Source organism: Alternaria rosae (assembly GCF_020736505.1).
Source record: "Alternaria rosae strain MPI-PUGE-AT-0040 chromosome Unknown BKA58scaffold_5, whole genome shotgun sequence".
NCBI classification, from domain to species: domain Eukaryota; kingdom Fungi; phylum Ascomycota; class Dothideomycetes; order Pleosporales; family Pleosporaceae; genus Alternaria; species Alternaria rosae.
In genome coordinates this window covers 1,851,228-1,874,280 of record NW_025763574.1, presented here as the reverse complement: position 1 = coordinate 1,874,280, position 23,053 = coordinate 1,851,228, and the positions used below count along the sequence as shown (strand labels likewise).

Below are 23,053 nucleotides of genomic sequence, written 5' to 3'. Positions count from 1 at the left end.
CTGGACGAGCCGACAAAAGAAAAACAAATTCTAATTATGCCTACCGATGAGAGATGAAGAGCACAAGGGGGCGAGGTCCGGGTTATGACGTCGGCAACTAAAGCATGACGCTCGGCACTCGGAACAGCTACATCGTCGTACTTTCCCCGTTTGGATCGAGCTCGGAAAATCTGTCATCGCCTTCGCTGAATTCGCCGGCGCTCGAATGCGACATTCTTACAACATATTCCTGGGCAACGAAGACAACAGGAGCTATCCAAGCGCAATGACGAACCCACTGTAACTCGGTACGGTCGGAACGACCAGACGCGTATAGTGTGGATCAGCCAGCGCGACATGGCATGGTTTGCGATCTAGCCCTCGAGACCGTTGGCAGAACTCCGATGCAACGGTTAAAGTTGCGATCATTGACGCGTCAGTGACGGTCAAGAATAAGGTATAATGCGCACCATAGCGACAACGCGCTCGTGGCTGTAGGCCTACCCAATCAGGGAGCGGCAGGAGCCTCAACGGCGGGTACCTTCTCGTTCTCGTCCACTGTTATGACCTCACTGGACGAAACGCCATGGGCCGACTCTTACAGCTGGCGGGGGGATTGACCGATGCTTCAAATACGTGTGCATGCCCCTCAACACCTGCCCCTCCATCATCTCTCTCACCTCCCCAACAACATCTTCCATAACCCAATTGAAACTCAAACACAACAATGCCTTACCCTGAGACTACCGACGCCTTCGCGGTGACCGACATCAAGAACTGGAGCACATTCAAGCGCCAGGAGGTCAGTGGATGAGCCAATGGTTTAGTTGATGGCTGTACTAACATTTTCCCAGCTTCCCCTCAAGAAGTTCGAGGAGTACGACGTCGACATTGCCATTGACGCTTGCGGTGTCTGCGCTTCAGATGTCCACACCATCACTGGAGGATGGGGAGAGGAGCTTCCTCTGCCTCTCTGCGTAGGACACGAAGTCATTGGCAAGGTCGTCAAGGTTGGCGACAAGGTCACCAGAGTCAAGGTCGGAGATCGCGCCGGTATTGGTGCTCAGATTGGCGCCGACCTTACCTGCGACCAATGCAAGAACGACCAAGAGAACTACTGCCCCAACCAAGTCGACACATACGGTGCCAAACACAACGACGGCACAGTCGCACAGGGTGGATACTCCAGCCATATTCGTGGCCACGAGTACTTTGTGTTCAAGATCCCAGACAACCTCGACACTGCCCTCGCAGCGCCCATGCTGTGCGCTGGTCTCACCACATACTCGCCTTTGAAGAGGTTAGGAGCTGGTCCCGGCAAGAAGGTTGGTATCATCGGACTTGGAGGTCTCGGTCACTTCGGTGTCCTTTGGTCCGTAGCTATGGGCGCCGACACATACGTCATCTCGCACTCTCCCAACAAGAAGGAGGACGCGATGAAGATGGGCGCTAAGGACTTCATTGTCACCAAGGACAAGGGCTGGGCTGAGCCATGGAAGTTCCAGTTCGACTTCGTCATCAACACCGCTGATGCGACTGACAAGTTCGATCTCTCGGAATACTTCTCCATCCTCAAGGTCAACGGTACCTTCCACATGGTCGGCTTCCCTGACAACCCGCTCCCTGCCATGCCCGCCCAGATCTTCGCACCCAACGGTTGCTACATGGGCGCGTCCCACATCGGAAACAGGCCCGAGATGGAGGAGATGTTCGAGCTTGCATCCAAGCAGAACATCAAGAGTTGGGTGCAGGAGATCCAGCTCAGCGAGGAGGGCTGCAAGGAGGCAGTTGAGCGCGTGTACAAGAACGACAACGTCAAGTACAGGCTCACCCTTACTGGCTTTGACAAGGTCTTCGGTAAGAGGGCTTAGATAGCTGCAAGAGCAGTGTAGTTACCTTCTAGTACCTAATAGATATCTATGAATAATAATGAATCTTGAACAAAACCTTTGCGCACTTGCTGTCGTCATTCCTGCCACATCGCGCGCTCTCGCCCCACCAAAACTCAGCGCGTCGCGTACATTTCGCCAGCGGGGATTGTCCTCCCACAACACCAACACCGCACACTCCTCGCCTGCTCTACGGTGCTCCTTCCAATTCCACCTAAACCCCGATCAACTCTTCAAGATGCCGTCGGTGCCGGTCCATCTCCCTCGCTCCTCCGCAACAGCCCCACGCGCCGAGAATCCCCTTCCGCAGCTCTTTCACACGCCCTCGGGCCTGGCCCTTATAGAAATCCAAGGCACGATTCACTTCCCTCCACCTGCAGCCTCCGCACCCTCCACACAAGTCGGCAAACTCGTCTTTCCACACTACAATCCCGACATCAACGACCCGAGCGACACGAAATGGATGAAGCGCGTCTACATGTACGTTGGCAAGGGCCAGCGCATGACGGGCGAGTGCAAGAAGCTGCCCAAACCGCTCGGTGTCATGCGCAAGAGGCAGAAGACGGATGTCGGAGATGTAGAGATGAGTGGTCTTGGGGACGAGGACGGTGCGAGGGACGAGGAGCTGGAGATTGTGGAGGTAGTCAAGTACAAGATTGTGTTTTCGGCGCGACCGGAGCCTATTAGTGGAGTCGCTGAGGTAGACTGAGGAGAGGAGGGATGATGCAGACGCTTTCGCCCAAGTCCGAGCTCCAGAACGACCACTCGTGGTACACGCATAGCCTCCGAACGATCGCGCGACGATGACAGACAAGCCCGCGCACCACGCGATGAGCCTCATATCATTCGCACAAGCCGACCACGAAACGAGTGCCCGTACTACACTGTCGCGAAAAAAACACGATATCATAATGCCACACTTCGCGCCTAGATCTCTGGGAAGGCGGCTAGACCGAATGTTAGGGCTTCGAGAAGGACTTCTGAGCAAGCCTCCGTTGTACACGATACGAGCTGTACCCGGGTTTGCAGGCTCGGTCGGCATTCCTTGCATGGGTTGCAGTCACAAGGATCGGACGATGGCCACTTGGACACCGGAATATTGATTAAGCAATTTGGCGTCGCACAAGCATATTGCAGCTCAGCCTCGCTCCCGGGTTTTGGTGCTCGCTTGTAAGCCTAGGGTACTTTAACCACTTTACGCGGCGACCACGGTCCGAATCATATCCAGCCCAAGCACTATATCTGGCATCATGTGGTAGCATTCTGGAATGAAGATGGAAGATATATGGTATCGGGATTGTGCTTCAGTATCTATCCGCGAGAAGACAGGCACTCACCTATTCATCTGAAGCAGTTGCCATACTTTGCCTCATCATGCGTTGCTCAATCACAACTCTGCTAGCCCTGCTAGCGAGCACTACTTATGCGGCTGTTGGAGATTGGCAGCAGTGTATGCTCACCGTAAAGCAGCACAAAGTCATCTGCTAATGGAATACTAGGTGGTGGTACGAACTGGTCTGGAGAGACAACATGCAACTCAGGTGCTGGCTGCGTCAAGATCAAGTGAGACACTGAATCGCATCAATGCCTCGTGCATCAATGCTAACTTCTCAGTGACTATTACTCTCAATGCCAACCCGGTGCTGCGCCTGCACCTGCGCCTACGCCTACGCCTGGACCCTCCACTATGTCTACTGTGCCAGTACCGACATCTACAACAGTCTCGCCAGGTGCACCCACCGTCAGCAGCACCCCAGCAGGCACCGGGCCGGGCAAGACACTCCAAAGCGGCTACTATTGGATCCGCGGAGTCGCAGCCCCCAACTTCCACAAATACTTCCAAACGAACCCTCTCTACTCGACCGGTCCTGCCCTCCTCGGCGACTACACGACAGCTGGCCAGTTCCAAGTCGTCAGCGGCCAGTTGGTCCAACTTGTCTCCGCGCCCGGCGAGCCCGTCAAACTTCTTTACGCCGTAGTATCCGAGGAGCGCTCCATCAACGGCATGTCTCTCGCTGTCAGCTTCTCAGAGAGCAAGAACACGTACGGTACGTTTGCGTGGGGCGGAGATGATCTTCAGTGGAGTGTTGCGGGTGTTAATCGGCCGAACAAGAGTGCATGGTATGTGTGCACTGGGCAGAAGTTGTATATCAATCTCGGGAACTACTTGTATCAGACGCCGAGTGGATGCGCTGATCAGACTGTGCATTACTACAACGATAAGACGGCGAACAACTAGGACACACAAGCATGCCATCTGTCGGAAGGACTTGGACGGCAGAGCGAAGAAGATTTGGGAATGAGATAAATCAATTGAGTTGAGTAAATTACTGAGGCCGACAAGAAGAGCATCACTCCTAGGAGCACATGCTCAATTCAGTCGTACCGCGCCATCTACCATCTCAGTATCATATCCCAGGTATTTCATATCTACACATACCACTGTAGTGTTTTTCCTCTCTACCAGACCCTATTCTTCACCCGAGTCTTCCCCATCATCTTTTCCGCCTAACAGAGATAGCCGATAACATCGCCGGCGGTAGCGCAGTTGGCCATCTTGGGGTAATCGCACTGGCTACCATTGTTGCCAGGCTCACAGCGGAAGTACGAGCAGTCGAAGCCATAAGGACCACCGATCTGGCGGGCGACGTCGGTGAAAGGGTTTCCGTTTAGGCAAGAGAGGTTGTACCTGCGATTATGTTAGTAGGAGAGAGCTAGGAGGGCTTCAGAGTGGTAGAAAGAGATGGCAAAAGTGAGGAAAGGAAAAGCATAGGTGAGGGAAAGACCAGGAAGACGATTGACGTACCAGATCTTGTGGTTCTCCCTAGCCCAGTTCATCTCGTACTGATAGACCGTCTGCCAATCTGCTGGCTTGCGAGCGACCTTGACTATTCTTGTGGATCAGCAATACTTCTCATTAAGCGACCCCTCATCTCGCCAGTTTGCGCTTACCAGAGTGTCCGCAGCTATCCTCGAGAATAGCCACAGGTGTGATGAACTTCTGTCCCGCGCTGATCTTGACTTCCTCTGTGTCCCTGCCGCTCATGGGACCGCAGTTCTCGCCCTGGCCTTTGCGCGCTCCAGGCTCTGCAGCGACGCCCTGGCGGACCCAGACGTCGAAGCCGCAGTTGTTGTTGAGGACTAGGTGGATGGAAGGAGGGGTGTCGGGGAAGTTGGGGATGACGGTGGCGTTGGTGAGGGAGAGGATCGAGAGGAAGGTCAAAAAGAGGAGAGTGAGGATGTACATGGTGGTGAGGTTTTGGGGGTTGGCGAGAAGCTGTGTGGGTGGGTTTTGCTTGATGCTGGTTGGGGCTGGAGAAGATGAAGGAGTCTTGAGTAGAGGTAGAGATTGGATGTGTGGGATGCCGTCGAAGTCGTAAGAGGTGAAGGTGAGAAAGGTGGGTGAGGCAGCGAGAAAGACTCTTTGTATGTCTCCCGCTATCTGCTATCTCTCTAGCGGCGTATCTTGAGCAGCACTGGTCGACATGCGGAGATGATGCCAAGCTCAGAATCAAAGACGGCGAGGGATTGGACGTGTTGGAAGTCGAATCAGGATTTTCTGTGCTCCATGGGCGGTCGGGATACTTCAGCGGTCAAAGAACTAACCAGGGAGCTCATCTCCATGAGGCAAGGCGGTGCAAACACGCTGACACCGTAGAAGGATTTGCGGCTGTGTGGCGGGGAAACTGCGGAAGGTGATATATGGTTTGTGTGTCATATCTAGATGAGTGTAGGACTAAGTAACGAGTGTATGGGATTACTTTACCAGATTTCGGCGGGGAGAACCGTCCAGTGGGTTGAGAAACTCAAAGAGCCATGCGCGTTTGTTGTACTCAGTTCGAAGATGAGGTAGATTATGCTCGGGGTGCTTCTCACATCAGGGTAGACTTCAAGTATATGGTACAGATCATGTACGATAAGCTTCCCTTTCCAACAGCAAGAATTGAGCAGTGCCGCAAGTGATGTTTGTCGTTGGCAACTAGAGTAGACGTGCATGAGTATGGATGATTGACCGAAATTATAAGTACACCGAAGTGTCTCGCAACATACCTATCCATCGCATATTGCACATTCGCCAAATTTCATACAAACGCCCTCTAATATCCCAACCTATATCGTTCACGTACACTCAGTCAAGAACCTCGACTTCGTGACAACGACCCGCACATCCACAAACCTACTAAAGCCTGCCACAAAGAACAGAAACGACGCTGCCGATAGTGGCACAGACGGGCTGAATTGGCCAGTCGCATCCATGGACCGGGTCTTTACCGTACTGCCCAGGTGTGCAATGAACGAAAGGGCATGTAGGACCGAAGCCAGCGAGGTAGCGCTCAACGTCTTGGAAAGGCGCACCGTCCTCGGCAGAGAGGTTGTACCACATGCGGCCGTCATGGGGGTCCAAAGAGTACTCGATCTGGTAGACGTTGCGATCCTCTGCATGATAGGCAACCTTGACTGGAAGTGTGTGTTAGCAGGAACAATTGAAGGTAATGAGGGAGATTGAGAGCTGTGGAGGGAGTACGTACTGACATGACCACACTGGTTCAGCTGACACGGGAAGGGCGCCTTGTACCGATGGTTTGGAGGTACTTCCACCATCTGGGTCTCGCCAGCATTGGCGCAAGGCATTCCGAAGGAGTTGTTGGCGGCGATAGATAGACGAGCCCAGACTGAGAAGGGACAGTGGTTCCGAATTTCACTTCGAATTTAAGGGATGTCCGGATCGCCTAGGCTGATCCAACTAGGTACAGATATAGACGCCATCGATGAGCCGGGTTCGATCAGTGAGGACATGAAGTGTTCTTTGGAAAAGACATGACTCCAGTCCTTAGACATATCTTGAGTCTTGAAATCGGTTGGAGCGGCGTAAGTGAACACAGCAAGGAAACCGAGCGCAGCTGTCCACGATTAGTGAAGACTTGGAGACTTCATGAGGTAACTTACCAGCGAAGTAACTGGAGGAATACATCGTGTCGATGACGGGTAGATCTGTAAGGATCTAGGAGATCTGATATGTGAAAAAGGGAGATGAGATCGAGTAGTGTATATAGGAATGGCTTTCGGGAGGAAATGCCGATTAGGGAAGTCGAGGCTGGTGTAGGAGAGAAAGAACGAAGAAGTTCGCAGCTTATATGCGCCAGTGGGTGTACACTACTGGCGCTGTTACAGCGCGCTCTTACCGGTAAAGCGATCAAAGACCCAGGTGTCTCTTGCGATAATCACACGTGTGGAGCAGGAGGCGGTGTTAGCCCGCGGAATGACGAAAAAAAGCCAAGGAACTGAGTGAGCAGGAAACGGAAGTCGATTAAGACCGCTTTAAGTGAGATAAGGAGCATGTTGCTTGATCACGGGTGACGGGTACCTCTCGAATATTAAGTATTTGTTTGATGGTTTCCGCAAGCGGAGTGTTCTGTGAGCAAGTTACCAACCTCTTAGCAAGATCACACCTTTATGTGGCCATGAGGCCAGAAGTTCAGCCTGTCGATGACACGCGAACGAATCGATTAATAGCGCAGGAACATCATGCCACGGGGACGTAATCGATTGAGGTGGCGACGCGACTACGCCCAGGCCCAGGCAGGCTCTATCATAACATGGTCTTGGCGGCGTTCCATCCTGCGGCCCAATGCCAAAGCCTCGCATCTACTGTTTTGCCCTCTTGATCGTACTTGACCAAGCGGTCGTACAGCTCGTCAATAGGCACCACAACCCTCTCGATGAATTCACCATCATCTAGCGCCTGCTCGGGCTCGGCGTCACCTTCCTTCAAGTTGACTTCCACCATGGCCAGCTGCATGTTCGCAGTGCTTAGACCAGGATCGGAGACAATAGTCGGACTGATGAATGCTAGCTTGCCCTTGTATCCAGTCTCTTCGTGCAGCTCGCGTACGCTGGCCTCGCTAGGTGACTCCTTCTCGTCAACAAGGCCGGCAGGAAGCTCGACGCATACGGCATTGACGGGTGGACGGTACTGCAGGATGATGATGGTGGAGGGTGGGCGCGAGGGATGGCGGATGATTGTGGTGATGGCGACGGCGTCGACGCCTGCCTTGCCTCGCGTCTTGCGTGCCGCGGCTTCCCACACACGGTCTTTACCGGTTTGATCCTGCCATGAGATCTTCTGGAACTCGATCCACTTTGCCTCGCTTGCAGGAAGCGGCTGCAAAGGTAGACATACGACGTTAGTGTGTCTCACATACAATCCGTACATTAAAAACTTACCTCGACCTTGATGATCTTTGGATCTTGCGGCATGTTGTAGGCTGCCCAGAGCGGTGCGCGGGTGTGGAAGGTGCGTAGTAGAAAGCTATGTTGTGCAGTCGAATTGCACAGTCGCAATACACCTCGGGAGCTGAATTTGGCGGAGGTTTGTGACTGTTTCGCGAGTAGAGAAAGGTGCATGGGCGGTGATTGTTGGTGTCAAGCTGTCGCCCGGGCATGGATTATGGACGCTGACGTAGGTGATTCGGAGCTGGGCCAGCCCCGCGTCGCGCAATCGCGAGGTCACGTGGGCGCACTGGTGATTCTTGAATTGACGATACTTCTCATGCAAGAGAACCTTTCGTGGACAATCCGAGTTAAAGATGGAGTAGTATAAAGCCTAGGTATCTTCATATCAAATATAGAGATACATATACTACCACAGGACTTCCAAGGTTTACTGCGCTACCGCATGCCAAACCCTCTAAGCAGGCGTCTTCCTCACATCCTTCAACTTAACCATCAACGGACTCTTCTCCCAAGTATTGTACGCCTTCAGCCCCTTGAACTCATCCTTAGGATCCCAAAGAGGCGCTCCATCCGCAAACTCAACATCAAAGTTCCACAGAAACGCACCCAAAATCAACCTCAACTCGACATACGTCAGATTCCTGCCAATGCACCCTCTCGGTCCAGTCGAGAAGGGTTGCGCCGCTTTCTTAGCGTCACCGGCATACTTTGCTTTTGACTCGGGTGTATCAAGGAAGCGCTCGGGGATGAAAGTATCGGGTTCCGCAAAGTTGGCAGCTGAGTGTGATGCGCCCCAGGAACTGACGCAGACAGATGTGTTTTCGGGTACCGCGTGGCCGTCGATTAGTGAACCGCCTTTGGGCACTGTGCGCAGGAGACCGATGGGGACTGGAGGGAAGATGCGGAGGCCTTCTTCGATGCAAGCGTTCATGTATGGCAGGTTACCCAAGACGTCCATGTTGATGTCCTCTTCCGTTTTAACAGCACTTCTCAACTCGTCCTTCAACTTCTTGAAAATGGCCGGGTTCCTCAAGAGATAGTTCGTCAGTCCACAGAGCTCCGTTGCGGTAGTCTCACTGCCCGCCACGATAAAGAGAGCTGCGTTCATGATCACCTCGTCGTCGCTGACCTCGTTCTTCTTCTCTCGTTGTTTTAGGATGTACCAGATGAAGTCGCGATGATCATTGTCTTTTTGGTTCAGTCTCTTGACGGTCTTCTCAGTCGAGTTGCGCAAATGGCGGAAACGGCGTTCACGGACAACAGTGGGTATGCACCACATAAGGAACTTCTGCGCGAGCGACCCGGGTCTGGCAAAGCGGCGAGTTGCTTGTTCGATTGCGCCGGATTTGATGGCTTCGTAGATTAGGACTACCCAGTTTGCGGACTCTGAGCCTTCGCCTACAACGTAAGTGTCAGCATGAAGCTGTCGAAGATGATGCATAAATTGTCCTGTATGTGGGACGTACCTTGACGTAGACATCCAAACGGCTCGCCAAAACTGAGATCGCCAATGATGTCGAAGGTACAGAAGTTGAACCACGAAACCATGTTCGCCGCTTCACCTTTATGCGCCTTTTCTCTCAGCCTGTCGACAAACAGGTTCACGTATCCCTTCAAGATATACTGTTGTTCTAGCAAAGCCTGCTTGCTGAAAGCATGAGCTAGCGCTCTCCTCTGCCTCGCATGATGGATATCCGGTGCCATGGTCAGGTTTGTTGCGCCTGGTATCGCTTCTACAGCACCGACGTGGATAGGGTCTTTATCCATGTTCGCAAGCCCAACGCGATGCCCGTAGATATCGTCCCATGCTTTTGCTGTGTTGAAGGAGAGCTCGTTGGGCATGACGCGTACGACGGGTCCATATTTGTCGTGGTGGACCTTGTAGTCAAAGGCGATGCGACCGCGTAACAGTGATATTATCGAGGGAATGGGCGAGATGCGCCATAACAGCGGGCCGGGGTATTTGGCAAGAGGATGAAGTGTGAGATTGTAGACTGATGTCAAGACTACGTATGCGACGAACTAGACTTGTCAGATTAATGTCAGGAAGAGAACTGAACCAGTACATACAGCGACGGGTGCCCAGATCGCAATCAGACGAACGCGATCCTCGTCTACGAAACCCATGTTGAGGTTCGCTCTCTATTCAGTCGTATCTGCAACGAAGAACTGAGAAGAACAGAAAGCAATAGCTAAGCAGAGACCAATGGAGTAAGGCTGAAGAAGAAACGAACCGCACGACGATTGAGATATACCAATGCCGACCGATCCCTGTGACCATGACGCTACACGCACTACAAAGCGTAGTCATCCGTCGCTGCCATAGCGGCAGCAGCTCGCCAAAGCATATCCGACGCCATATATGCAGAGCTGCAAAGAAGACTTTCCCAAAGCGTCCAAGAATTCTAACCGACTAACCGCGAGGTTCTACAAACAAGATTGTCGTGTTCCACAGCATCTGTCATGCCACTGATGCGTCTTTGCAAATATTGCCGATATGCAAAAAGTGATCACGCTTTCTTGGAAGAGGGCAAAGGTCCAAGGTTGGGGGTTGGATATGTTTTAGCGTGATGCAGCGTGGGCGCCCCGCCTGCCCGCATGTTGACCCCGCGCAGGTTTCCACCGTCGAGGCTAGCGAATGAACGTGTGGCGGATGCATGCGACTCACGCATGGCAATGGCATGATCATGCTTGAATCGTAAAAGTAGCACAGTAATCGAGACGAGTTGCATTTTATCGTTAAAGACTGGTCCGGACGAAGTCGCCTGTAGCGTGGTCTGACAATCTTGACTGCCTAGCGGGAAATCAAGCTCCCGTGTGAGATATCTATGCAACCTGAGAGGCAGCGTGCGTCCTGTCACCACTGTCAGAGACTATCGTGTCTCGTGAAGCTCGATGTGGTAGATAGGCTTGACAAGTTGTCAACTATAAACGCGTCATGTCTCGTGTAACGCGACAGGCGGTGTTATGACCCCTAGGGCACTGGCAGCTTTGACAGCATCGGACCAGATATTTCCCATGTGAAAGTACCCAGAATAGGACCTGATTCAGTTAGCAAAGGTATTTCTACGCCACGGGTAACCGCGGAACACCCACGGATGCAGCCCGTCAACTAATTCCTTGGGCAAGACGACGCTGTGGTCGACAACCGCAACCTTGAAGCCCTGATCAAGCTTCTTCTTCACAACCGCAGGCACGGCGTCATTGAACGTCTTGATGTTGTCATTCGTCTGTGTATCCGCTGCCTGTATGATTTTCGCAACCAGCACAGCAGCATCCGGGCACATGTCCAGCACGTCGTCCAGCAGCCCTGCTAACCGCTTCGGTGCATCTGCCCACGTCTCTTCTGGGCTTTCAGGACGAGCCAGATCGTTTGTGCCAATGTGCAGCAAGACGACATTCGGTCGCATCTGTAGTCCAGCTTTCATCACCCCCTGAAGCTCGCTGATTGTGGCCCCTGGGTGTCCCTCGTTGTCATTGTTGGACATGAGTCCAGAGCGCTGCGTGCCGACAAAGTCCACCGAAGCGTAGCGCGCACGTATAAGCGCGTGGATCAATTGCGCGCGATATCCATTTGTCCCATTGTCTGCACCCGGCCGCCCGCCCCATGTTATCGAGTCGCCGAGCGGAAGTATGCGTAGAGGGAGGTTGAGGTTCGCGCCCGGTCGTTTGTGGGGGAAGCTTGACATTAGCAGGATTACTATGGAGATGTTAGCACCATACAAGTGAAGACTCAAGTGTCCAACGTGGGCAGCATCATGGGCTGTCAATGCGACAACTGTATTTGAGTCTAATGCGCCAGCAACCTTGGAACGTTGGGAACGCGACGCACCTATGCAGAAAAAGGCCACTACGCCCAGGCCCTTTAGAACCATCCTGTTTCGCATGCCTCCCACAGATGGGAACATCGTAATATATTGAGACTATTCATCAGTCGCCCAAATGGAGCTGCTCCAGTGACATCGTGGGAGTGCAGCAAACAGGAGTCCAACTGAGACCCACGGCTAGCGTCATAGCTCTAGCGATACTCCGACTTTGCGCTATTTATAAGCAGTGAGACTTTGGCTGAGAGTCGCGCACATTAAACAGGACTTTATTGAAACTCCAGGTCGTGTTCACCAATGGAGATGGCGCGGGGGCCCGGGCAGCCACGAGCTTGGAAGGGCCCACATGCCGGACCCTTTAGATACACCCTTGGAAATCCTCAGACAGTAGACTCTTGCCTCCACAGCATCAGGGTATCACTTTCGCTTTCCTCATGCGATCGAACGCAGTCGTCCACGTTTCCTTCGTTCCAATCTCCTCCGTGTATCCAACCTTGTGCGAGGCTTCCATGCTCATCTGGCGGTCGAAGTCGAACATCGTCATGATGAAATACTAATAGTAGTCAGCTACTGCATGCAAACACACCGCGCTCAGCAAGATTCTCGACATACCTGGAATCCTGGATGCGTGATATCGCTATCGACGCTCCCTTTCTTGAGATTGTGCTTCTTCTCCAGCTCCTCCCACTCTTTCTTGTGCGCGTCAATATACGCGCCCGGCTGGGGTGAACTCTCTTCAGGTCCGGTACCCTTCAGCCCGAAGTAATCACAGATTACCGGCCATTTCCCGCTCCAACTGTCTTCCTGACCGCCTACGTTAAAGCTTTGCGATGCGGTTTTGTCCGGGTTCAAAGACGCGTGGATGGAAAAATGCGCAACCATGTCTTGTGGAGACTCGTTGTACTTGTTCACCCACGACTTATCAGTACCAGGGAATGGGCACTTTGCGCCTTCGCCTTCAACGGATCGATATAGCGAGAGGTACAATGCCAGGGTTTGCGCAAGGCAGTATGCGTTGTTGTTTGGCACAAAACCAATTATGTTGTCCGGTCGGACCTCGCACCAGCTCCAGTTCTTCCCTTTGGAGATGCGTTTCAAGCAGTCAATTTGGTTGTAGTAGAATAGCTGGGAGAGGTACGGCTCGGGAATAGGCGGCAGAGTCTCCTTGAGTGGTAGGTCGTTCGCGAATGGGAACTTGTCTAACATCTGGCAACCATAGATTTTGGTACCTGTTGGGAGAAGTACGTATGATAGTTTGGAGGACAGATGATCGATCGCGGTCACGGCACGCTCCAACATCGCTTCGTTGGTCTTGCACTCGGCTTCTGGTTCGTCGATCTGCTTGTATGCTTGGTAATGTCAGACCTTGCGGTTTCTTCTGACAGCTTTGACTTACAATAGAAGTACACTTGAGTCACGGTCTCGACATCTTTGACCTTTTCTTTGATTTGCTTCTCGAGCTCTTCCTGTGTCCCCTTGACCAGGTCGACACCAGACACGATTTGCAGTCTTGAATCGTCAGGCCAGAGAGCCATCTCCCGTGTCAATGGCCTATTGACCATAGCTGTGACTCGGGAGAAGGCATCTTTGGAAGGATATCCGTTCAGGATGGCATTGACAATGGCCCATCCTGAGATTCCAGAAGCGCCGTAAATCAGCGCGTGGTTGCCCATGGTCTATGTATGAGTTGCACGTCAATATAAGGATTTCAAGGGTATGCGCAATGAAAGGCTCGCAGAAGCGATAACGCGACGCATGAAGGCCGCGCCCTGGTATATGTATCTCAGACCTATGCCACTGCATCGGAATCAATCCGCATCTCCTTATATCTCATGATTGGCCAACCCAGTAGTGCTCCAGCATGCAAGTACGTGCTGTTTGAAACAGCCTGGGCTGAGGATGCTCATGCGGAGAACAATATCCAACAGGTGCCTGACGGGCTCCTTCCCCGCAACGTCATCCGCCATGACTCGCCCTCTAACGGTCCTTCGGCTACAGTCCCGGCGACTTGCATTTTCGTGAGGAAATTGACCAAGATTGACGCACCACATGCTCGTGTGCGATGCAAAGGCACTCCGGATAATGGGTTTGGGTTCTCGTGAGTCCCTACCCAGGTGTGGCTGTGGGAAGGTGCTAATGAGGCTAGCGCGCCACAGACACTCGATCGGCCTTCTCATCTTAGGAATTCCTCTGTCATCACCACGACCCTGTCGCAATGCTTTAAGCTCAAGCGTGCCGCATTGGTATAAGTACTGGCTGGTTAGACTTCAGAATACACGCCTACATGATCAGGTATGCCGTTACATCTGGCTTGCGAAGGCTTTCCACACCGCGATCCGTCCGCCTTCGCGTTGGCACCTTTGGAAGCATCACGTTTTCAAGGACCCTAATGGTCGCCTGTAACACACTCTGCATCGGTTTTTCCATATTTACGTATCGTTCTCGGGATGTAAATAGGAAGTCCGTGGTAGAGTATCTGCGCATCTTGTTCGCTTTCTTCGGCGTGTGCCATACATCTGTAAACTGTGATCTCTCATCGCTACCTCAATCGACTACATGTTGGATCACCTTCACCTTCACCTTCAATTTACCGGCCCTTCCTCTCGGCGCACAGCAAATCTCAATTCAGTGACCTGTGATGTGTTGTCGCCGCCTCCACCTGCGTTTTCTCGCGGTAGCCAGCTTCACCTGCCTAGCGCTCCCCAAGCACAAGATAACACTATTCTCTTCCGCATCTGAATCTTCGGATTCATACTCCTACGACTACGTTGCAGCATAGAGCCTTCTCACAGAGACCTGATTCGACTTCACGATACCAATATGGCACGAACGAAGCAAACAGACCGCGCCTCAGGCATCGCTCAAAGCCGGATTGCGACTACGCCAGTCGATCGTCTACGAGTAGCGGTACGTATTCCTACAAGAATATTCACTGCCAAGAGAGATGACTGACGTAATTACGTAGAAGCAACAGCTCCAGACTTCCAATAACGCACAGACAAAGTTGCACACCATGTTCGAGGATATGATGCAAGAGCTTCAAGAAACCAAAGACAAGCTTAAAGCGACCGAGAGCGAACTGGACGCAACCAAGATTCAGCTGGCTACGGCGAAAGTCCAGGCTAGAAAGGCCAGAACGTACTACGTCATGTGGCTAGAAGATTACAACAGATACCAGGAGGCCGAAAGTGCGTTGGAGACAGGAGCAAACCATTCAGCAATTGAAGTTGGACTTGGCGCGTGAGGAAGAGAGGGCCGAGATGAACGATAATGCTCAGGAAAAGCTTGAGCGGCTCAAGAACCAATGGTCGTCGCTCTCACACATTCTCGGCAGCGAAGATGCCAAACACTAGATGAGCGGCGTGTTGATTGTTGGCGTACAGAGCCATCTCCTTCGGGAAGAAGGCCTGACATGGAGTGGAGTTGCAAACGAGTTTGTGTTTTTGAGATTGTATTTCTGCGACATGCTGAACCCTGAAGGCATTTGCAGTATTCTACCCTGATGTTCATTACACTACAGAAGAGATGTAGTGAGCAACCAACCCTATGGTTATGAGCATTTTGTACATCAAAGCTTTGAATTCACCAAGACAGTACAACTGAAGAAAGGGCTCCTCTCTCTGCACTGCAAGCTTCATCTTAATGCAGGTTGCACCAATACCCCTTCGCCTCTGTGATAGGCACTCCAGTGATACTCCTGCCTTTCAACTTTCCCGCATCGCATGTATCCCACCTGCAATCCAGTCAGCCCAGTCTACCTTACGACCTCTTCTATGTGACGCGACTTACTGTGAAAAGTCACACCCACACTCCTCAAATACCGTTGCTGATAACGCTTTACCCGTGATCCCATAACAAGCATCACCGTAGATGACTTGGGTCTTGCCGCCTTGTAGGTGAATCGTGCCGCAAATGGGAGGCAGAGGTACAGTAGGCGCAGCAGATGTGGAGATGGTGAGAACTGTGAAGAGCCCAAGAGTAGCGAGGTTCATGTTGATGAGGTTGCTGTTGGAGTAGACTTCGCGAAGTTTGGCTTTTTCTAGCTTCAAGGTGACTCATGGGCCAGCGGATCTTATTGGAATGGAGAACATGATTGCATAGACGTAGTATATACATGAAACCGATTCAGCGCCTATCATGCGGTGTGATATGTGACGTGTGGGGGTGGATGTGAGATCTCGCCTTTCAGTCATATGCTGGTGCTATATTACCGGGAACGTACGCGAAAGGGCGTAAGCAGTGGCGCGGAACGCCTGGTTGAGAGCGCATTCTGACCTAGACTGTCTGCATGTAAGCGCGTAACTCATTGATCGCAAGCCTGAATGAGACCACTGTCGAGACTGATCATGGAGTATTCATTTGTTTCTGTTCTTCTATACTTCTAGCCAACCCAGTCAATCTCCTTCTCGTATTGCCAGAATGTACCTGTCTTGTTCTGGATATCGTGGATAGCGAGTAGTACAGGAGTTTGGGCGCCTTCTTCTACAGTCCTTGTTCCGTTGCCTAAATAGAGTCAGTGCATGTCTCACATGTCGCGCATACAGGGAAACGTGTGCTTACCCTTAGTCATGTCCGTGTTGACATAACCTGGGCAGCAGGTATTGATCAAGACCTTGCTTCCCTTTTCCTTCTCCTGCCTGGCCAGCGCTCGTGTACCTCCAATCAATCCGGCCTTGCTCACAGCATACCCTGCACTAGGGAAGCCAGCGTCCTTCTCCTTGCCAGCAGCAACGGCAGCAACAAAGTCCTTCATGATGCTTGTAACATCTTCTTCGGTCTTGGAGGCGAGGAAGCGGTTGCGAACTTCTTCGGAGTACTTGTTAAGTTTGCCGGCCATGCTGCCGAGGTTTACGATGCGACCGGTTGGTTTGAGGAGGGGGAGGAAGGTGTGGCACGCTTCGAGCGTCTTGTAGTAGTTGCAGTCGAGGGTAGTCTTGACGACGTCGGCATCTAGGTATGTTAGCGATGGCGAGATATGTACTGGCAAGGCATATCTACTAAAGCCGTCCATCGCAATACCAGCATTGTTGATGACAAAATCAATGCCATCTCCGTGAGCCTGCTTCAAGTGCTCCGCAAGGGTCTTGATGCTGCTGCTGCTTGTGATGTCAAGCAAATGAAACTTGATCTCGGAGAGCCCGCCGTCGGCCTTCAATGCCTTGGCCTGCTTCAATGCCGCATCTTGCTCCAAATCTTTGAGGGCAGCTTCTCCCCTGCTCTGATCGCGAGCCGTCAAGTAAATCAGAAAGGGTCCGTTGTTGAGCGGCGACTTGGGGTATTGCAGGGCGAGCTGCTGGACTATGGCGCGTCCGATACCCTGTCAATGTTAGTTCGGTACTCCCGAAGAGGTTGTGGACGTGTATAGGTACCTTGTTCGCGCCGGTGACGACTCCTACTCTGCTGTATGACATCGTTGTTTTGGTACTTCAATTGATCGGTGTTTGGTGGAAGGAAGAGGGGACTGATATTCTAGGGTATCTTCACCACATTGTCCCATTAATCATCATCGAAAGAGCTTCGCTGCTCGGAGTTAAGAAGGTCGATACGTCACTAATCATCGGTGGATCTAGATGTCCCGGCCTCCTGCGGGCATCGTGCGGCACCAAAGACGCTATTCCCAATAGCGTTAACACTGCCGCGGCCACAGTCTCTCGCTTTCGCTGTCTCGGGTTGCAGATGTTCACGACAGCACACGAAGCAGCTCAGTACTCAGTATTCTCAATTACTGATCGGACCGAGCCTTGACGAATTGTTGACAGACTCTACGGTTTTCTACGGCTCAGTTGTTATTTCTAGCACCTTGCCTACACAACCATCGCCCATCCTTCGTAACCTCTAGCACAGACACGGTAGGTGGATCGTCTGGTAATTGCTGCATGTCCTTCCACTCGGCGTATCGCTCCCCGTCTGCAAGTACAAGTCATAGTAACTTGCGTCAGCCGATTTACATACGAGGAAGTTCAGCTCTAGGCCGCATGTTAGCTCCGCCGACAATGAGCCGAACATGCCTCTTTCCTAAATACTTACGTCGTCCATAGCTACTACTCTGCACAGTAATGATGGTATCACCCTCCAATCCCCACGCTGTAGTCTCCCCAGTGGCCCCCCAGACCAACGGCTTGTAGCTCGTCGATGCGGTCGCAATGTTCAGATACTGACTTGTCTTCTTCGATTGGATGGTGCCGCCGATGGTAAATTCGTCAGCTGCGGTTTCGGGTCCCAGCACGGGGATTGAGGCTATACGCGTTATTAACAAGCTTCTGGAAAAAACCTAAGACGCAATGTTAAGAGAAGGAAAATGGCATACCGTTCTTAGCGCTTGCTTGCAGGTATAGATGGTAGATTGGGTCGCGAACGCCACGTATTTTGCCTACGGTTGCTGCAGCGCTCTGAACATTCTCAACAGGCGCAGCGAGTGCGCCCGAAACGACCAACAAAACATGGGTGAACAACGACAGCATTGCGACGGAGAATCTACAGCTTGGATACGCAAGACAGAAACTCGATTGATCTTCAGACCTCTTTATATACGATCGCATCTCCGCATTACATGATCCCAGTCCGCAATATCGCAGATTGATTACGCTCGCGTCACGCGTAGAGAAGTTTACCACCGGATATAACGCATCTGCATCCCTGTCCTTCTACAGCCCCGCAAGGGACTACTGAATAGGCACAACGTTTTGTATTCAGTACCATTTGAACATCGCCTTGGTTGAGGCCTTGCTTAGATGGCTCGGTACTGGAGGTACGCGCTAATGCTTTGGGTTAGCGCGGAACGCGAATGCCGTTTACTTGGCACCTAGGCAGTCGCCTCCAGTCTGATCTGCAATACACCTCCCATCGTCGACTCAAACTCTTGTATCCTAGTTCTCGGGCTCCACAGCTGCACCCATTGGCTCTGATGATAACAAACATTGGTGATGGTCGGACTAACACCAACTATGCCGCCCACGCCATGCGGCACGACCAGTAACAGCTATGATCATCAAGCCGCACGCAAGAGAGTTCACAACTCAGCTGATCAGCTAATGAACAATCGTGACGATATTGTATCCATATCTTCATCTTCAGCGCAAGCTTCTGCTGCTACCGGATCATCTACGCCCGCCACCCCAGGATTCTTATCAGCTTCTGACCACGTGAAGTGTGTCGAGACTGGCGCACAGAATATGGATCGGTACATCACACTTGGCTGCCTTCACTTCAAGCACACATCCGATTTTACTTCAATCTCACCATCGAGTGGTGATTGGGCCGAGTTACTGCACCAAGAACTTCCCGACGAGATCAAGGCTAACATCGGCATTGAAGCATCACGACTGCTTGAAGCTCACTGGATCCGGCTATTCGCACGTAAAGAAACGCCTGGTAATGTGTCTCATCACAGCCTTCTTCGCGTCTATCTATTGCCAGAAGACTGGGGTCGTCGCTCGATTGACCGTAATAGCAAGAGCTTGAAGAACGCTTTGCGGACAGTCCTCCAACAAATTGATATCTCACCGAGTGCATGGAGTGGAGACTCAAATCCGGGTGAGACGCGTCACTTTGATCCCTGGGCTGATGCAGAACCTTTTTCGCTATACTACCTTTTCAACAAGCTACCATCACCTACGCCAGACGTGGCGAAGATCAAGTGTCGCTACACACGTGCCGCCGTACAAGATGTACTAGATTCTGCGACAGTCTCTGAGTGGTCGCAGCATGGTGAACAGGCTCTACCGGGGCTCAAGACCAGATTGTACGCGTATCAGACACGGTCGGCAAGCTTGATGCTGCAACGGGAAGCTTCGCCGCAGCTGCAGCTAGATCCAAGATTAGAGGTTCGTACTTCGCCTAATGGCAAGAAGTTTTACTTCGGGCCTCGAGATGGATCGTTTCTACAAGAGCCGCGCTACTACGAGATGAACCGGGGTGGTATTTTGGCAGAGACAATGGGCCTGGGAAAGACAGTAATTTGCTTAGCCGTTATCTTGGCATGTAAAGGCCATCTTCCTAAGATGCCAGCCGCATACCGACCATTACCTCCTCTTCGCAAACGACTTGGATCACTGGCAGACATGGCAATTGCTTCCGCGGGCCGACACTCAGTCCCAATGAAAGCCTTTCTCGAGCAGTCTGAGGCGAATGGGGCTGGAGATATGACAAGTATCAAAGATGCACTGGATCGAGATGTTCCATTCTACGAGATACCACCAGATATTCCACGCATGAATAGGAATACCCGAATACCGCCAACACGTCAATTGGTACTTTCATCCGCCACCATCATTGTCGTACCGCGAAATTTGCTGCATCAATGGCAGTCAGAAATAAGAAAGCACGTTCTCCCGGGCGGCCTCAAGATCCTGATCGTAGACTCTGTACCCAAGCGTGCCGGCAAGACGAAAATAACTCACCCGACCGACGAAACCATGGACTTTCAGAGCGAACTACCAGCTCCCACTGAGCTTATGAAGTTCGATGTGGTTCTGTTCACTCGCAACCGTTTCGAACAAGAAATCCAAGACGGCCAGGATGAACAAGGACGCCGCGTTGGTTTGGGGGCCTCTCGCATTTGTAATTGCCCTTACATCGGAGCCACCCGGATCCCCGACTGCAGCTGTGTCGACACTGATAGAGTCTACGAATCGCCACTGAAGAAGATCCACTGGCTACGGATCATTATTGACGAAGGACACTCGTTCTCGAGCTCCGTCTCGAATGCTGTACTCGTTGCTAAGCAGATACAAGCGGAGAGACGCTGGGTCGTATCAGGGAGTAAGTCGTGCAAGTCTTGTCTTGTGTGCATACGCTGACGCTCGTTTAAAGCACCTGCGAAGAATTTGGTAGGTGTAGAGGTAGACATGTCTACGGTCGATGCGGAGATGGATCCAGTATTGCAGCGGGAGCTTGCCATCGAACAGAGAAAGACGTTTAATCATGATGCAGAGAATGCAAAAGCCGCCAAAGCTTTGGGTATGCTTGCCTCACATTTCCTCATGGTACGACCCTGGTGCGACAACTCCGAAGGCAAGCTCGATTGGGACGAATACATTTACCGCCATGAGCACCAACACCGGAAGACTTATTCCGGGTTTTCCTCATGCTTTGTCCGAGCACTGGAAGGCTTGGTCGTGAAGACACGCCCAGATGATGTCGAGAAGGATATTGTCTTACCCCCGATGCGACACCGAACCGTGTACCTCAAGCCATGTTGGTTTGACAAAATGACGGCCAATCTCTTCATTCAAGTCCTGCGAGCAAATGCTATTACAAGTGAACGGACCGATGTCGACTATCTGTTCCACAAGAACAGCCTGAAAGCCCGCCACAGTCTCATTAGGAATCTACGTCAGTCTAACTTTACTTGGACGGGTTTCAGTCTCTCGGATGTGGTCTCGACACTTGAAACGAGCAGTAAGTATCTTTCCAAAGAGGATAAAAACTGCTCGCTTCATGACGCAAGCTCCCTCTTGGAGAGTAGCCAAGTCGTATCGAAGCTTGCGGCTTCCGCCGAATGGATTGCATTGAGTACATCTCATGAAGTGGGATTGGCTGTCAACGGTTGGCCAGAAGCGACGCGAGAGGCTTTCGCACTTGTTCACTCGGCGGAGCCCATAATGGTTGGTGTTACGCAGCTCATCGAGGGTCAACTCCACGTTGATAGCAGTATACGTTCTTCAGATCCCACGGCTGGGCTGGAGGCTGTTGGGTATGCGGCAAAAGCAAAGGCCATTGCGATGGCAGAGGAAGAGGGCAAGCTCAAGGAAACAAGCGAAGGGACATTCAACGACTTGCCGCTGCAGAGGACAGGAGTTCCGACTTCGCTGGTAAAGGGTCAGCAGCCACCGACCAGTCGTCGGACATCAGCTATCGCGAGCAAATCGTCCCCTCAAAAGCAAACAGGATCCACTAATGCGAATCGCGTCGAAGACACCCCGGATGTTACATCACCCGTTCGCACGAAGAAGCGAAAACTCACTTTTGCAGACGAGATAGCAGACCTTCCCGCAGACTCCGATCTCCGAAACACACGCTGCGTAGGCACAACATCGGCCAAACTTACATATCTGTTAGACAAAGTGATGCAGCACCAGGAGACAGACAAGATCATCATCTTCTACGATGGTGACAACGCGGCGTTCTATATCGCCCAATGTCTTGAGTTGATGTACGTCAACCACCGCATCTACGCCAGAACTCTGAATAACGTACTGCGATCCGAGTATGTACGGCTATTCAACGAAGATCCGGATGTGCGAGTCTTGCTTATCGATGTCGCGTGCGGTGCGCTTGGGCTGAACCTCAATGCGGCGAGCGTTGTACTCATTGTAAACCCGATCAACAGACCGAATATAGAAGCGCAAGCCATCAAACGAGCCCACCGTATTGGACAAACAAAAGAAGTGCTCGTTGAGACTCTAGTTCTCGAGAATACGATCGAGCATGCAATCTTCAATCGCGCGAAAAAAATGTCTCGTGCTGATCACCAAGAAGCGAAGGAGCTTGAGGACGACGCTGGCATCATCGAGATCATTCAAAATGCTCAGATCCTGCCTGTGGATGACGACGAAGGCGAGGGCTTGTCCAGCTTTGCATTGTTGCAGACACCGCAGCAGGTGTTTGGGCGATCGAATCGGCACAAATACCATCGGTATGGAGGCGCAGATAAAAAGACTAAGGATGGACCGCAAAAAAAGGCGAAGACTTCGAAGGGCGCGAGGAAGGACCAGAACGGGGATGCGAGTGGTGCCAACAGCGCGACTACACCTCCTGAATCAGGTACTGGATCAGGCGCCGGTGCTGGTCTGCCGGTGCGAGTACCTGCTCAAAGTGATGGCTTACAGGCTGCCGGTCCAGCATGGTCCCAACCAGTCGCCAGCATCTTTGGCAGTGGTTGAGGCACAAGAGATTTGAAGTCATACCATGATACACTTTTCATCATACTCTTACATTGTACGGCGGGCTCGCCCAATCGACTTTCCTGACACTAGGTTTGGAAATTGATCTGCATGTACTATATCCGTCAGGGCTGGCTTCGGCCTTGTTTAGTTTTGCTTCAGTACTCCAAAAGGAATCAGCGTATGACAATATACAATTCATTCATACAACTTGCGATCATCCTTCTAATACCTTAACTTTTGG

At 52.0% G+C, this 23,053-nt stretch overlaps 12 protein-coding genes across 12 annotated transcripts; 4 read left to right on the top strand and 8 right to left on the bottom strand.

Annotated features, from left to right (window-relative positions):
- The first annotated feature begins 758 nt into the window (after window positions 1-758).
- Window positions 759-1,925, top strand: BKA58DRAFT_385338 (chaperonin 10-like protein). Its single transcript, XM_046170362.1, has one exon. The coding sequence runs from the start codon at window positions 810-812 to the stop codon at window positions 1,848-1,850; it is 1,041 nt and encodes a 346-aa protein (XP_046025439.1). The 5' UTR covers window positions 759-809; the 3' UTR covers window positions 1,851-1,925.
- A 181-nt stretch (window positions 1,926-2,106) lies between these two features.
- BKA58DRAFT_315294 (chromosome transmission fidelity protein 8) lies at window positions 2,107-2,577 on the top strand (the record flags this gene model as incomplete). Its single annotated transcript, XM_046167517.1, has 1 exon — window positions 2,107-2,577. One exon carries the CDS (start codon window positions 2,107-2,109, stop codon window positions 2,575-2,577), a length of 471 nt encoding a protein of 156 aa, XP_046025438.1.
- Window positions 2,578-3,081: 504 nt separating this feature from the next.
- BKA58DRAFT_179597 (uncharacterized protein) lies at window positions 3,082-4,484 on the top strand. The gene is made up of 3 exons (XM_046165352.1): window positions 3,082-3,318; window positions 3,368-3,431; window positions 3,483-4,484. Exons 1-3 carry the CDS (start codon window positions 3,243-3,245, stop codon window positions 4,105-4,107), a joined length of 765 nt encoding a protein of 254 aa, XP_046025437.1. The 5' UTR covers window positions 3,082-3,242; the 3' UTR covers window positions 4,108-4,484.
- Window positions 4,377-5,115, bottom strand: BKA58DRAFT_440122 (uncharacterized protein; the record flags this gene model as incomplete). Its single annotated transcript, XM_046173726.1, has 3 exons — window positions 4,377-4,557; window positions 4,675-4,756; window positions 4,821-5,115. The coding sequence occupies 3 exons, from the start codon at window positions 5,113-5,115 to the stop codon at window positions 4,377-4,379; spliced, it is 558 nt and encodes a 185-aa protein (XP_046025436.1).
- A 672-nt stretch (window positions 5,116-5,787) lies between these two features.
- On the bottom strand, window positions 5,788-6,554 carry BKA58DRAFT_179602 (uncharacterized protein). The gene is made up of 3 exons (XM_046165353.1): window positions 6,398-6,554; window positions 5,919-6,326; window positions 5,788-5,847 (listed from the first exon to the last, which is right to left on the bottom strand). Exons 1-2 carry the CDS (start codon window positions 6,498-6,500, stop codon window positions 6,049-6,051), a joined length of 381 nt encoding a protein of 126 aa, XP_046025435.1. The 5' UTR covers window positions 6,501-6,554; the 3' UTR covers window positions 5,788-5,847; window positions 5,919-6,048.
- Window positions 6,555-7,458: 904 nt separating this feature from the next.
- Window positions 7,459-8,126, bottom strand: BKA58DRAFT_315542 (ADP-ribose pyrophosphatase; the record flags this gene model as incomplete). The annotated part of the gene is made up of 2 exons (XM_046167532.1): window positions 7,459-8,031; window positions 8,094-8,126. 2 exons carry the CDS (start codon window positions 8,124-8,126, stop codon window positions 7,459-7,461), a joined length of 606 nt encoding a protein of 201 aa, XP_046025434.1.
- A 331-nt stretch (window positions 8,127-8,457) lies between these two features.
- Window positions 8,458-10,396, bottom strand: BKA58DRAFT_179572 (cytochrome P450). The gene is made up of 3 exons (XM_046165351.1): window positions 10,173-10,396; window positions 9,569-10,124; window positions 8,458-9,500 (listed from the first exon to the last, which is right to left on the bottom strand). The coding sequence occupies exons 1-3, from the start codon at window positions 10,227-10,229 to the stop codon at window positions 8,557-8,559; spliced, it is 1,557 nt and encodes a 518-aa protein (XP_046025433.1). The 5' UTR covers window positions 10,230-10,396; the 3' UTR covers window positions 8,458-8,556.
- Window positions 10,397-11,038: 642 nt separating this feature from the next.
- On the bottom strand, window positions 11,039-13,599 carry BKA58DRAFT_411689 (SGNH hydrolase-type esterase domain-containing protein; the record flags this gene model as incomplete). Its single annotated transcript, XM_046172309.1, has 6 exons — window positions 11,039-11,144; window positions 11,199-11,802; window positions 11,935-12,025; window positions 12,348-12,479; window positions 12,539-13,275; window positions 13,323-13,599. 6 exons carry the CDS (start codon window positions 13,597-13,599, stop codon window positions 11,039-11,041), a joined length of 1,947 nt encoding a protein of 648 aa, XP_046025432.1.
- A 1,768-nt stretch (window positions 13,600-15,367) lies between these two features.
- BKA58DRAFT_179564 (uncharacterized protein) lies at window positions 15,368-15,988 on the bottom strand. Its single transcript, XM_046165350.1, has 2 exons — window positions 15,716-15,988; window positions 15,368-15,659 (listed from the first exon to the last, which is right to left on the bottom strand). The coding sequence occupies exons 1-2, from the start codon at window positions 15,916-15,918 to the stop codon at window positions 15,566-15,568; spliced, it is 297 nt and encodes a 98-aa protein (XP_046025431.1). The 5' UTR covers window positions 15,919-15,988; the 3' UTR covers window positions 15,368-15,565.
- A 219-nt stretch (window positions 15,989-16,207) lies between these two features.
- Window positions 16,208-17,477, bottom strand: BKA58DRAFT_385330 (carbonyl reductase). The gene is made up of 4 exons (XM_046170361.1): window positions 17,296-17,477; window positions 16,925-17,243; window positions 16,487-16,876; window positions 16,208-16,429 (listed from the first exon to the last, which is right to left on the bottom strand). Exons 1-4 carry the CDS (start codon window positions 17,335-17,337, stop codon window positions 16,308-16,310), a joined length of 873 nt encoding a protein of 290 aa, XP_046025430.1. The 5' UTR covers window positions 17,338-17,477; the 3' UTR covers window positions 16,208-16,307.
- Window positions 17,478-17,622: 145 nt separating this feature from the next.
- On the bottom strand, window positions 17,623-18,631 carry BKA58DRAFT_385325 (uncharacterized protein). The gene is made up of 3 exons (XM_046170360.1): window positions 18,234-18,631; window positions 17,954-18,163; window positions 17,623-17,892 (listed from the first exon to the last, which is right to left on the bottom strand). The coding sequence occupies exons 1-3, from the start codon at window positions 18,463-18,465 to the stop codon at window positions 17,762-17,764; spliced, it is 573 nt and encodes a 190-aa protein (XP_046025429.1). The 5' UTR covers window positions 18,466-18,631; the 3' UTR covers window positions 17,623-17,761.
- Window positions 18,632-18,776: 145 nt separating this feature from the next.
- On the top strand, window positions 18,777-22,809 carry BKA58DRAFT_361491 (P-loop containing nucleoside triphosphate hydrolase protein; the record flags this gene model as incomplete). The annotated part of the gene is made up of 2 exons (XM_046168783.1): window positions 18,777-20,686; window positions 20,738-22,809. Exons 1-2 carry the CDS (start codon window positions 18,850-18,852, stop codon window positions 22,807-22,809), a joined length of 3,909 nt encoding a protein of 1,302 aa, XP_046025428.1. The 5' UTR covers window positions 18,777-18,849.
- Between the last annotated feature and the right edge of the window lie 244 nt (window positions 22,810-23,053).